This window comes from Impatiens glandulifera, chromosome 4, assembly GCF_907164915.1.
Source record: "Impatiens glandulifera chromosome 4, dImpGla2.1, whole genome shotgun sequence".
NCBI classification, from domain to species: Eukaryota; Viridiplantae; Streptophyta; class Magnoliopsida; order Ericales; family Balsaminaceae; genus Impatiens; species Impatiens glandulifera.
In genome coordinates, this window is record NC_061865.1 from 42,030,661 (window position 1) to 42,045,401 (window position 14,741).

At 32.3% G+C, this 14,741-nt stretch overlaps 1 protein-coding gene across 1 annotated transcript; it reads left to right on the top strand.

Annotated features, from left to right (window-relative positions):
* Positions 1-1,491: 1,491 nt before the first annotated feature.
* Positions 1,492-12,544, top strand: LOC124936941 (30-kDa cleavage and polyadenylation specificity factor 30-like). Its single transcript, XM_047477469.1, has 7 exons — positions 1,492-1,905; positions 3,197-3,571; positions 6,296-6,458; positions 6,605-6,715; positions 9,595-9,663; positions 10,626-10,712; positions 11,658-12,544. The coding sequence occupies exons 1-7, from the start codon at positions 1,538-1,540 to the stop codon at positions 12,354-12,356; spliced, it is 1,872 nt and encodes a 623-aa protein (XP_047333425.1). The 5' UTR covers positions 1,492-1,537; the 3' UTR covers positions 12,357-12,544.
* The last annotated feature ends 2,197 nt before the right edge of the window (positions 12,545-14,741 follow it).

Consider the following 14,741-nt stretch of genomic DNA (forward strand, 5'->3'; position numbering starts at 1 on the left):
GATTTGTCGGGTACCCCATTACCCGATTAAAATATGAATTTTTATTTATTATTTTCTAAATATATTAAATACTAAATATTAAAAATACATATGAAAATATTACTTACTTGTATAGTTATATTGTAGAAGTTGAATAATATACATAAACTTCAACAAGAATTAGAGAGAAGTTCAACAAAAATTAGAAAAAATATTGAAACAAAAGAAACATAAGAAATGTTAATCTTAAAAATAAGAAGTGAATAGAAAAGAAACTATTTTGCTATTAAATAAATAAAAGATTAAGAGTCATGAGGAATATAAATTAAATTAATGATGGCGTGGTAGAGTGGGTGGTTGGTTGTTGGTATAACTAATTAATTAATATATTTAATATAAACTTGTAATGATGGTATTGATTGAAATTTGAAAAGTTATTTTAATTTTTAATATATATATTTCATATTATTATCTCGGGTATCGGGTTTGGGTTTTGCATATCCCCAACCCCGAACCCGATCGGGTAATCATTTTCACTCCCCATCTCCGACTCCGATTTAAAATACCCGAACCCGACCATCAGGTACCCACGGGTATCGGGTATACGGGTACCCATTGTCATCCCTATGCGTAAACAAGCACCAAACACTTTAAAATAAATATCTGATTTTCTTTTCTTTATTTTCTTTGCGAAGTAATTAAAGTGGCGACGCTCGAAGTCAATTAATTTATTACGTCTCAGTATGTACTAATATAAAACATGTACGAGTCAATTAAAAAAATCTATGCTATAGAACTTTATTTCGATTTCTCATATCTAAGACATGACAACTTTTGAAAAATAGTTTTTGTCTACTTTTTATAAGATTAAAGAGGAATATAAGTTAATGTTCTATAACACAACTTCAATAGAAAAGTTTTCTTAAAAACAGTGCACATGTCGAATTTACCATTAAAGTCCTTCATTGTGTTTCCTTCTCGGACGGAAAACTCAAAAGGATATATAAGGTATGAGACCGATTAATTTCAGATTGCACAAACCACACTTAAAGACGGAACATTCGAATAGAAAACCTTCCATAAAAGAAACACTTTTCTTAAACGGAATAAGCACGAGAGAAAATAAACGCGTATACCTTCAACCAATCATTCCACAATTGAGTAATTGAGAATGGTAACAACAACCCTCGTGATGTGAATTCAAAAAAGGGAAATTATGGTCGCAAACTCATCTTCACAAAAGCCAACTGTTTTTTTTTTCTAAAAGCATTAGCTAGCAATTAAACTTATGAATCAATTATCTTATGAATGTTCAAACAAAATCAAGACATACTATTCTTTGTAAACTTATGAATCAATTATCTTATGAATGTTCAGACATACTATTCTAGTATCCGAACTCATCATCTTGCATCAATTTTTCTCTTTCCTTTACTTGTTCTCTACATAAATAAAACACTTTCTTCTCTGCTTCTCCCTGTTCTATCAGCTCTTGTAGAAGCCCCTCTTTGCATACGATCATATTATCCTAAGACTCAAAAAGGGCATTACCAAAGAGATGGATGAAGAAGAAAACCTGAGTTTTGACTTCGAGGGTAGTCTTGATGTTGGTCCATTCGTCTCCTCTGCCACGGTGCCCGTCGTCCAAGCAGAAGACAAAGTGTCATCTGTGGGTTTGATCACCGCCGCTCCAGTCCCCGCGGCAGAATTTCAGTCTATCAATGTCGGAGTACGGAGAAGCTACCGGCAGACAGTATGCCGGCATTGGCTACGGGGACTCTGTATGAAGGGTGAAGCCTGCGGTTTTCTTCACCAGTATGTCAAGTCCAGGATGCCCGTTTGCCGGTTCTTTCGAATATATGGAGAGTGCCACGAGCAAGATTGCTCATATAAACATGCAAATGAAGATATCAATGAATGTAACATGTATGCTTCGATATCTCTCCCTCACCCTCTTTCAATTTCAATTAGTATTATACTTGAGCTCTTGACTGAAGTTAAATCTTGAATTTCTTAACCGTAAATGATGAAATGTGTAGTTTGTTATAGCATTCCCTGAGTCTGAATTTTTGTGAATGATTCCTTTTAGCTTCCTGGTTATAATTTCCCACTGTTATGCAGAAGATTGGTCAAACTACAATGTTGTGTAGCTAAATTTATGTCAGATTTTTGCTTGATTAGGGTTGTTAATGAATACAATTCTTTTCTGTTTATCGTGTGATTAGGTCAATAATGGAGCACTGTGTAGGGAATCTGAACTCATGAGGTGCTAGTGTAAAATTTCAGATAATAACACTACTCCTGCAAACTGAACCGATGATATTTTCATAAACAGTCTTTCAAGAAATTCCAAAATTGATTCAAGAAGCGGCAAAACATAGACAAGAAAATTTGTATTGTTCTTGATAACTTTCTTTTTTCCTTTTTAAAAAGACCCTTTTTGGAATGAGATGGAAGAAGTATTAGTGGACAGAAAAATGATGGTGTACTTGTTAACCGATGAACGTCAATTTTGGAGCAAAAGATTTGAGGAAATTGAGAGTAAAATGCTACAAATAATCGAAGGGCAATAAACATCAAGTTAAGCGACAGACGGACAGAGGCAAACAAAATAGTCTTACACTACAATTCATCGTTCCTTCTTCAAAATTGAAATTTTATGATTTCTCTTAACATAAGAATTGGAATTATAATTCTAAGTCCAATTATCCACATCCAAACATAGTGGCCTATGATTCCTGATGCATTTTATAATGGTGATCCAGCCTTGCTTCCTAGAAATTGTGCAAGCTTCCAGTAATTCCGCTCAACCAGAGTTAAGATAATACTTTTGATATATTTTGTTCGTTTTTCCGCTTGTAACACATACCTTGAAGTCATTTATAAGCCTAAGAGCTCACAATAAGGAATCATCCTTATTATACACACCAAATAGTCTAGGATCCAACTCATTCTACTATGGTTTGTGATCATGCTCATAGTTTGTTTTATATATTTATTTTTCCTTTGTATGCTCGGAATGGGTTTGGTTATTTGAGTTGTGTTATTTTTTCTGTCCTTTTAACAAATTATTTTTAAGATCCAATAATTGTTCACATGATTTCTATCATGCATTTCTTGTAAGATGGAAAATCACAACATAACTTCATTTTGGTCAACCTAAGAAGTCTACCAATTACGAATTGGAGTGCTAATAATTGTGGTAGCCTTATTTCAGGTACAAGATGGGATTCTGTCCAAATGGTCCCAATTGTCGATATAGGCATGCAAAGTTGCCTGGTCCACCACCTCCAGTAGAAGAAGTTCTCCAGAAAATTCAGCGTCCAGGATCACACAATTATGGGGGTGCATCAAATAGGTTTTTCCAGAACCCGAATGGAAATTACCCTCAACTTCTAGAAAAGTCTAATATGCCACCTGGCCAAAATGCTATGAGTCAAGGCATGCCTGTAAGACCCATGGTAGAGGCCCCATATTTGCAACAGCAGCAAGTGCATTATTCCCAACAACCAACTCCTTCACATAATATTTCCAATGGGCAACAAAATCAAGGGAGTACAACAGGGGCACCATTACCTCAAGGCATATCTAGGTGTGTTCAGAGAACTAAGGTCTAAAATAGGTGATGGATTATTTATTTAGAATCTTAGATTAATGGTTCAGTTTTCCTTTTCCGAGAATGTATTCTTGTAACTCAGCTGTAATAGCTATATGATTCCTGCAGTATTAAGTATAGTGATATTACCATTAAATTGTACTACTCATACTTGATTACACATCCTAACTTTTTTTCCTTTTCTGTTACCTGTTGCTTTTAACACTGTAAATGTTTTTAACATTGCGTATACATTAAAGCCATAAATATCTTACATGTGAATTGTATTTTTCCATGAAGTGAGATTGATGTTATAGTTTTTACCTTTTATTTGTACCATAGGCTTCTGAAAATGAAGTGGCTAACTGTGTGAGAATGAAGAGGCTGAAGTTCATGCTTCTGCCCTTTTCATTTTAACCTTTTCCATTTAAAGGAGAATTCAATCTTCACTCTAGTCAAGCATGCCTGAATAATTCAGACAGATTGTGCTTGTATGAGGAGGGCAAATATAGTATAACTTTTAAATGAGATAGGTGCATACCTCCTAGTTGATGACAGTTTAATAGGTTATTTTATCCTTGTCAGGTGATTCCAATCATTTTGAGTTGTACATAAGTTGATTCTTTTATGTTTGCTACAATACTGACTGAAATGCATGCCACTTGTCACTTGTGCTAACACATTTTTTGCAACTTTCGAAACTTATAGATCTTCTGGCTTCTTCCTCCTGATGTCTGTAAATTTCCTTATATATTCTTAAGTTTTTGTTGGAAATAATCTTCTGAAGAACTGTCTGTAACTTTAACTCCTGAAAGCACTTGCAGGTTGTATTTGTTTTTCCGAGCACTTGGAAGTTTAAATATTATTAGTGTTTCTGACAGAATTTTCATTTATTCATATTTCAATTGGTTGCTTATTAGTTATCTTCAACAACTTTAAATCTAACAGGAACTTGTATGAGACATGTATCTAGTAGCATTTAGTCTTCATCACCACTACAACTTGAGATGGTCTATTTATAGATTTACTCATAAACAATAATTAGGTATAGGGCAACATCCTCTATCATAGCCAAACAAAGAGATCGGAGCAGTACCTAGGATATTCTAACACCAATATGATAATTTCTCTCTTGAAACAAGGAGTCATATTAAGCATCAAATCGTGAGAAATGAACTTAGATGGAACCTGCATTGGTAGCCTAGATCTTTGATACCATATTAAAATGTAAAATAGATTTCACTGATAGGCTAGATGATAACAAAAGAGACATACAATATAATCTAGAATTCAAGACTAGGTTAGAGGAAGTCTAAAGTACAAATTATTTTCATGTGTACCTTTGTTTCCATGAAGCTTGGTTTGAAAGAAACAACAAAAGTTTGGGAGAATAAGAAGAGACAAAAATCATACCTTGATAGATTGGTCCTCTGTTGTAAGGTTCAAAATAAGAGATGAGGGAATTTCCTTCAACTAACGCAGTTAACTAGGGTAGATTGGATGATTGTTTCTTTTCCAGGTAATACGTTAGGCTTGTTGATCTATTTGTTTCTAAAAATATTGGAAAAAGCAAATTTTACACTTCTTTCTCTCTATGATGACGACCTTTGAGATGTTTTTGCTTGTCCATGTATAGCCTTCTTTTGACATGCATATGCTATTGCAATGCATTTTGTATTCTTGTTGTGCCACTTAGAATTTCATACAATTTTAAAATGGTCTGTAACTTCCCAAAAAATCCTCTTGTTTGGTATCTCTTTTTTCATTTTTGTTTGAAATAATCCGATAATTTGTAAAAAAAATTAAAACCTTTTTGGTGAAAGAATGGATTATTTGAGGTTATTTGAGTTGAATGACTAAAATATCTTTTGTATTTAATATTTTAAAATGTTATAAATTAAAGTAAGTGAATTTTAGTATTTAAGTTGATGATTGATTGATGATAATGGATTATTAGGATTAAATCCAAATAACCCTTCATCAAAAAAGGCCCTAGAGTTTAAGACAAATAAAAAGACAATAAGCTAATAAAATATCTTAAAAGTTAGATTAATATCATCTTCAAATTACTAAATTGAGCTTTTTTAGGGGTAAACTGTAAACCCGACAACTATCTCAAAGACAACTGTAGATATCTTTCACCCAAAGCATTGTCATGCCATATGTCTCTAATGTATCCTGCATTTGCTTATGAACACATGTTGTTGAACATAAAGGATTAGGTAGAGAGAGCTTGCACCATGCTCATCTCCTTTTGGACACCTTAGACTGCAACCTGAATTTTAATTTTTGAGTGCAAGAATTACGTGTTCAGTGGGTAGCTAACATTCTTTTTATTTCTCTTGGCGTTATGTACACTTACTGATTGCGACTCAAAATAGCATTTTGGTTACAATGTTGTGGTGTTGGTTGCTGCTTGTTTGTGAGATGGGGAGTGCTAGTATATATAATACATTCCTAATACTTGGTTATTTCCATAACTCTTTCATCCACCTATTACTCTCCATTATGATGTCAATACAGACATTACTTCTGTTACACTACTGCTATGGGCCACACTATCAGAAGCTAAGGAATAGGCACTAAGTGCTCAATACATATTAGATTGGCCGTTTCCAACAACTATGGTGATGGACATGCTTCATGTTGTGTATTTCTTATAGTGTCTCAAATTTGATTCTTAGTCCCGGACCCTACTATTTCTATTTGTAAACTTTATAGGTACTTTATAGTCAAAAGTTGCAACCGTGAAAATTTGGAATTATCTGTACAACAAGGAGTATGGGCAACTCAAAGAAGCAATGAGGAAAAACTGAATGAAGCTTTTGATTCTGTTGAGAATGTAATTCTGATTTTTTCAGTGAACCGAACTCAAAATTTTCAGGTAGCTTTTAGCTTTATATCGTGCTCTCTGAGTGTAAGTTAGGAGCATAAATCAATGCAGTTTTACCAAGTTTCATTCTGTTGCATTTGGCATCACCTTCCTCCTCAAAAGAAATCTTTTAACTTGAAATGCCTTCCTTGCCCCAGGGCTGTGCAAAAATGACTTCCAGAATTGGTGGATTTGTTGGAGGAGGGAACTGGAAGTCTGCACAAGGAACTCCAAACTACGGGAGAAACTTCTCTTTGAAATGGTTAAAGGTACATCTTAGTATTATTTATAGTTTGTTAGCTATTGGAATTTTCTGAAATCTTAATATAGTAGTCCTGCATTTACTAATGTATCTCCTCCATAACAGCATATGAATTCCATGATGGTGCATCTATGTGAAATATCTTTTTGAATTTTATCTTGCTGCCTTTGATGCTTACATGTTTTGCCGACCTTTTCTTTATTCATCTATATGTTTTGCCTAACATAGTTGGAGATTAGGCTGAAAACATTCGATTTAGAAGACTTCTTTGAAAACTTAATAAAGAGTCCTTGATAAATTAAGTTAACCAAAATTGAGTAAAAGGTCCTCACGGCTCACGCCCATCTCCAACTGTAAAAAACAAATAAGACAAAAAAGTGTGGCAACGGATTAAGTATGTAGCCCGCAAACACACTTAACCATTTAACCAGACGCAGAACTTGTCGCCTGACGGGTTCGAACTCAGGCCCTTAACCGGATATAAACCCATTGTGGTAAAATAATAAATAAGCGGGATTCAATATTTTCAGAAGAAAACTCAATATTCTCGAAAAGTAGAACGAACTCATTCACCCACATCAACCCTCATGTATGTCATTTTAATAATAAGTTATTAGTTAATCATATCAGTCAAACACAACTATTTGTGATTTAATTTTACCTCTTCATATAACACTTTGAAAACAACATTAAACCTCCAAATGGACAACATTATGACTCTGAGATCATTGTCGAAAAATTAGCACCTGGAATTATCCTTTGAACTTTCAAATTTTTTACAAAATCTCAACGTGTCTTTGGCATTTTCATTCTCAAATCCCACTTGCTTCCCTACCAAAGAAATATAAATAACACTTGTGAGTACGTGTGCTCAAATCCCACCCCTCCATCCCCTAGCAAGAAAATAAAAATAATAACTTATGAGTACCTGTGCACATGTAATTGTGTTATAATTTTTAGATATATAAATAAATTCATATTATAACCCATTAGTACATTTTGTTCTCTAACTTTGTGAAACTTCTAATAGTTCAATCTCTAGTTCCAGGTCCACTTTAATATTTTTGACTCTTACATGTGCTCTAACGTGTTTCTTCTTACTATGTGAAGTACTAATTTCTTTTATTTTACCAACCAAATGTGGTTTGATGTTTAAGTTGTTAATGAACGTTGTCATGTGTTGTGTTGAAGACTTTGGAGACATGATTATTTTATTAGAAGTCACAATCCGGACAACTTTATTAATACAAACTTTAACATTTTAAAAAAGTAATATATATTTATAATGCTATTAGTCTTAAATCATACACTAGGCTAAATAATATAGGATCACTATTTCAAACTCATCAACAATAAGTTAATAACTCTTTTTATTAATTTTTAAAATTCAAATTTAACAATGATCAAAACATATTACCTCATGTAATTATAATGCACTTCTATTTTGATGATATCAATTAATGTTTTTGGAAAACCAACAAACTTTTTTGTTATTTTCAACATCTTTCTTTCAATTCATTTAACAGATAAAGCCTTTTAACTTTTTTTTTATTATTGAAAATTTTCACTCTATTAATATTGAAATAAAAATGAAACGAAATCCTATTGTCATCTCTAACCTTTGTCCATAATTCAAGGTAAAGAGGTATTAAATTTAATACACTAATAAACAATGAAAGATTAAGCCCCTAATTATTCTAAAACTAACTAACTTGCCATTATATCATTTTAAAAAATAATCAAAACTCAAAAAAACTCCATTTCAAATTTGAGCCACTCCCTATAACTTTGGTATTGTCTTCCATATATGTATATGGCTATTTTTTCTCAATGCCCATCTTTTTTCCTTTTGGGTGGCGAACCATTTTAATAAAATAAAAATAAATCAAGTCTTTACACGACAAAGTAAAGAAATTGAAAACACAAGTCATTTTCAAACATCAAAACAAACAACAATTCAAGAAAACATTGTTTTTTTGAATCACCAAACAAACACCAACCCCTCATTTTGCTTGCAAAGGAGCCAGTTTGAAACGTAATTGGAACACCTTTCCACGTATGGACGAGTTTCAAACCAATTTGGTTAATATTCATCCACGTTTTATCTTTACTTCTTTGTATTCATGAGAACAAGAGCATTTATTTCTCAGCAAATCTCATATAGCATGGCCTCAAATAAACATTTGAAGATATAAGAGAAGAAACTCTTTAGTTTTAGTCTTTTTAATAAACCGTTCTTTAATTTCATTACAATCCTGTGGTCATACACGCAATGACCCGATGACATATGATAAAAGAGAATGAACAATACCCCCACCAAGGTAGCCTAGTAGTAAAAGTCGGCTTAAGAGACCAAAAGGTCACGGATTCGATTCCATCTGGATGCGTTTTGACTTTTGAGTTTAAGTGGGGACCATGGTTGTGGGGTGTCATGCAAGTTCTACATTAATTCCTCAAAAAACAAAGAGAATGGACAATCACAAAGGAGATGGTTCAGGTTTCATCCATGCCTTGACAGATTGGACAAGTAACATCTGAAATATTCATAAACTTTCTCAATCTATCTCTATTCATCCGTTTATTATGAAATGCAAGCAAAAGGATAAACTAATGCCTAGGGATAATTTTAGTGGACCAAACCATTATCCACCAATTGACTTGACTTTTGTGCTTTTGTTTCTAATCATATCCTTTGCTTCTTGTGTTTCATTTTGACTACAAATGATGTAAAAATTAACCTTAAGAACAATTGGCAAATTCATCCTAGTACTACTAGGCTTTAGATATATCAAATCCTTCTAACGTGATTCTAATTTACTTATTTACTAAGCTTTAGATATATCAAATCCTTCTAATGTGGTTCTAATTTACTTATTTTACATGCAGTTATGTGAGCTATCCTTTCAGAATACCAGGCATTTGAAGAACCCATATAATGAGAACTTACCTGTGAAGGTACATTCTAAGACCTTGTCACGCAATTGGTATCTTCAACTTCTTTAATATAAAGTTCCCTCCTGAATTTGGTGCCATTTTGAGTTTTTCATTCAATTTCTCATAATTATTTTCTGATTGTTTTTGTTTCTCATCGAGTTTTTTTACTAATCATTTTTGTTTCTCATAAGTGGAAATATAATACATCTCTTCTTTTGTAGTATAGGTCATAAATGAGACATAATGATAGTTATACTTTGCCAGAACATGCAGAAGAATCTAAGTTTTCATTGGTTACTATGAATATTAGGAGCCCATGTTACCTAGATTGAACACTTATATTTCTATTTATTGGAATAGGATTATAGGTCTCGTAAAGCAAAAAAACCTACAAAAAAAATCTGGATGATGGTTAATCCCTTCTAAAAGACACCTGAACTGTTACTTAATTCATCAAATGCTCTTATTCCACTAAAGCATAAGAGGTGTAAAGTTTTCAATAGGGTAGTTGAAGTGGCAAGAGTCTTGCCCAATAGATCAAAGGCCTCGGGTTCGATTCCCACTAAGAACGCCTTAAGTTGAAGTGAGAGGTCATGATGGTGAGAGAGCATTCCTGATTCATGAAGTGAAGATCAGTGAGAGCATGGAAGTTTGCGTGTTTTACTATATGATAGAAAGGTCTAGAGATTTTAGGGATGAAACATTTGTGTGCTATATAATATGAGCTTTTCATAGCACTCTGAAACTATTTGACTCATGAAGCATGTTGGAGTATTCATAAGGGTCTAGGCATAATTCAATTTCAAAAAGGTATCTGAAATGAATGTAGCTTAGAGTCTCGCACTTTACAAGAAACTAACAATTTCCATATTTGCATTTATTGATTGCGTTTAGCATTTCTTGTCATTTTGTTATTAAGTGGAATCTGCATTAAAGGAGTTAATGTGCAATTATTGTTGTTTCTGTCATATTTATAAGTGCAGATTAGCAGGGATTGCCAGGAGCTAGAGCCTTGTGTTGGAGAGCAGCTTGCATCGCTACTTTATCTTGAACGAGACAGTGAACTAATGGTAACTATTTTTCTGTTTCTTTGCTTACATTTAAGAGCTTGTTTGATCTTGGATTATTTGAGGAAAAACTTGTTTGATGTAAAAGTGGTTTGTTTAGGGAAACAACTTGTTTGATGAAAAATTATGAAATATCCTTAATATTTAATATATCAGAATGTTATAAATTAGAATATTTTAGTTGATGGAATTGAAAAAGTGATGTTTGATGGGATACTGGATTATTTGGAATTAATCCACATCAAATAAGCTCTATGGCATGAATCATGTTCCTCTCTTCTGCTTTTAGTGTAATACAGATCATGCTGAATGCTCTAGCTTATTACTATTTTCCAGTTCAGTTGTTATCCTTTCTGACAAATTACAGTTTCTCAAAAACAGTCATCCAGGAGCTGGCAATATTGAGCCCATTTAGAAATACCTAGATAAAAAAAAAAGGATTTTGAAGGAGATTATGTTTGGAAACTCTTAGCATTGTTTGATGAAAGTGTTATTTTGATTCCATAATGAATTACTTCATCATTCCAATCATAACTTAAATACCCTTTACTTTACTTTTATAACATTTTAAAATATTAAATAAAATTATATTTTAGTCATTTTAACTTAAATAATCCATTTTTTCATGAAAGAAGTTCTTTTCCCAAAAATCTTATTTTAAAAAAAAAATACATTAAACAAGCTCTTAGTCATACATATTGAAATTATTGAATGTTTCTCATCTAGATCTGGATCAGGATACAATTAAAAGTTTTTCTAAATGTGGCTACTTTTGATACCAATACCAGAAATGAAAGGCTGGAAAGCAACTCTTAATACCATTTCCCATTTTCTTATATCGTGTAGAGTTGTTTGTTGAGTTAGAACTTAGAATTGAAAGATGATGCATCATTAATTGTTGTAAAATTGTCTGGATGATGAAATCTTTGTTTGCTGCATTTTTGTCAGGCGATCTCTGTTGCAGCAGAAGCAAGGAGAGAGGAAGAAAAAGCGAAGGGAGTAAATTTGGAGAATGAGAACCCAAACATAGTTACCTTTGAGGATAACGAGGAGGAAGAAGATGAAGAGGAGGAAGAAAGTGAGGAGGAAGAAGATGAAAGCTATGCATCCTTTGGAGTAGGTAGAGGAGTAGGAATAGGAAGAGGAGGAATGATGTGGGCCCCACTTCCTAATATCATGGGAGGACATGGCATGAGACCGCCACCTTATTATCCAGGAATGCCAGGAGTTTTCCCACCTATACTCCCGTATGGTGGTGGAATGACACCAATCCCAGACATGTTTGGTCCACGTTCTTTTCCTCCTTTTGGTCCTAGTTCTTTTCCTCCTTTTTTCGGTCCTCAAGTTGGTGGAATGGGATTGATTATGGGTCCTGGACGTGGTCCTTTCATGGGTCCTAGAGGTGGTGATCGAGGACCAATTGGGATGCAACAATCTACATTCCCTCGTGTGGCTAGAAAGGACCAGAAGATTCAAAGTGGCGGCGGTTCAAATCAAGTACTCATGAAGGATCTAGAAGTAGAGAAGGAACAACAAAAACAAAGGTATCAGGGTAGAGGAAAAGGGCGGCATAAGGAGGTCGAGAGTGAAAGCGGAGATGAGGCACCGAGAAGGTCCAGGCACGGGGAGAGCAAGACTGGGAGATGATAGATAGAAGAAAATGAAGAAAAAGAAGATCCTCATCGGCCCATTTCTTGAACTTCTTGATTAGCTTTTGTATTGTTAATACTAACATTCAACAATATAGTTGTGTAGTTGTTACTGTTAAATAGGACTGCAATTGTGTCATTGGTGAGATGATAAATAATATAGAGGTCTTTCTCATTTTCTTCTCATTGCCATTACTTGAACATTATGGATTTTGCAAGCAATTTTAATTAGCTGTGTAAGTTTTGACATATAAAGAGATTTGAAAATTTTGTTTAACAAGCTTTTATAGTGTGGGCCTATTTATAAAAGAAACCATATATAGTTTTTCTAACACACTTTTTAATGTCAAATATTTAATCTTGACATGAATTTAAATGAGATTATGTTCTGTCAAATGATCTTAATAATGTACGCTTTTTAGGAGATGATTTACGCCTAATAAACATTACAAAAATGACATTTTTGACATGTCTAAATACGAAAATGCTCATTTACGTCACGCGGCGTAAATGACCAAAATGACCTTATTATTATATATATTCTTCATTTTTTTTATTTTTTTCCTCTCGTTCTCTCTCTTCTCGGTCTTCTCCGCCTTCTCACTAAACCCTAAGTGGCGACAAGGCGAACGGTGAACACAACGACGAACAAATCCTTGCGGCGATCAACCTTGAATTGAATTTATGATTATCCTGAATTGAAAGTTTTTATATTTGATCAAAGTTTGAATGTTTTTGTGTTTTATTGAAAAGATTCAAGACTACATTTGATGCATTTGGCCGATTGCACTACATCATTTCTTCTAAAATTCTCTCTCCCAAATTTCATCTTTTAATTATTTTTCTATATATATTAATTTAAAAAGTTAACACGTTGAACCGATATTTTATTTTTGAATTTATGAAGTTAAAATGTCGAATCAATATTTTTTTAATATATGAAGTTAACATATTGAACCAATATTTTTTAATGAAAATTGAAACTTAAAAAAATCTCTTAACCCTTGAACTTAGGGCTGCAAATGAGCCTAGTCGAACTCGAACCATCTTAAACTCGAGTTTGACTCGATTAAGTATTTATTAGCTCGACTCGAAAAGTTTAAAATTTGAGCTAGAGCTCGACTCGACTATTTATCTACGAGCTTGACTCGGCTCAGAAACTTAAACTAAAACTAAATTTTCAAATTCGAGCTCAAATTTTAACCAAAATTTATTTTGAAAACGAAAACATCAAATTTACATATCTAGTCAACGAAAGGAATGGTTGAATAACTTAGATTTACTAATTCTCGAATGAAATAATATGAAAAAATGAAGTGGCGGAAGAGAGAATAGTGTTTGTGAATAAGTGAGATAAATTATAAAGAGTGAAGAGTGATTGTGAATAAGTGAAAAAATTTGTGAAAATAGAAGAATATTTGTGAATAATTGAAAAAAATTATAAAAAAATACAATAAAAATAATAATATAATTATTTGAATATATTATTATTATTATATAATATATTCATTATATATATTTATGGAATATATCTATGGAATATATTATATTATAACAATCATATAATATATTATAAGGCTTACATATTAGACAATTAAAGTTTTAATTTTGAATTTATGGGCAATATGATATAATAATGTGAGTATATAATATATTATAACGATTACGATTACAGTATATTATAACGATTACGATTACAGATTAGAGAATTAGAGTTTCTCATTTTGAATTTCTAGGCAATATGATATAATAATATGACATATGAACTTGGATCAAGGAAAGAGTGAATAAAAAATATTTATTTTTAGATTTTAGGTTTTAATATCTAGCATTGATAATATGATTTTAGGGTTTTAATATATGGTTAAAGTCAAGCTCAAGTCAAGCTCAAGTTAGCATTGACCGAGCGATTCACACGTGTCACTCACAAGTAACTTGACTCGTTTGTAACCCTATCGTTATGCTATCATAATTAGTAGTGTGAAACCAATATTTTAATAAAATAAATAATATATTAAAATTAATTTTATTATATTCTTTTTTACAAACATAATTATGATTGAATTACAATAGTAATTTAATGTCAATTATTGTGAAATTAGAATTTTAAAATTTTAATTCAAATTTTATTAATATATAATGATAAAATAAAAATAATAATTTAAAATATATGTTATTTAAATAATTTTAATTAATGAAAGGGAACAAAATTATAATTTTTTTTCTTTAATTCTCTAAGAATCTAAATGTCCATATTTTAATTAATTGATTAGTGTGGTTTAATTTGTTTTTTTTAAGGATTTTGGGACTATTATTGGGCTTTACATAATAATTATTGGGTCATAAAACATTTTTACATCAGCTCTGTTTGATAATAAGTGCG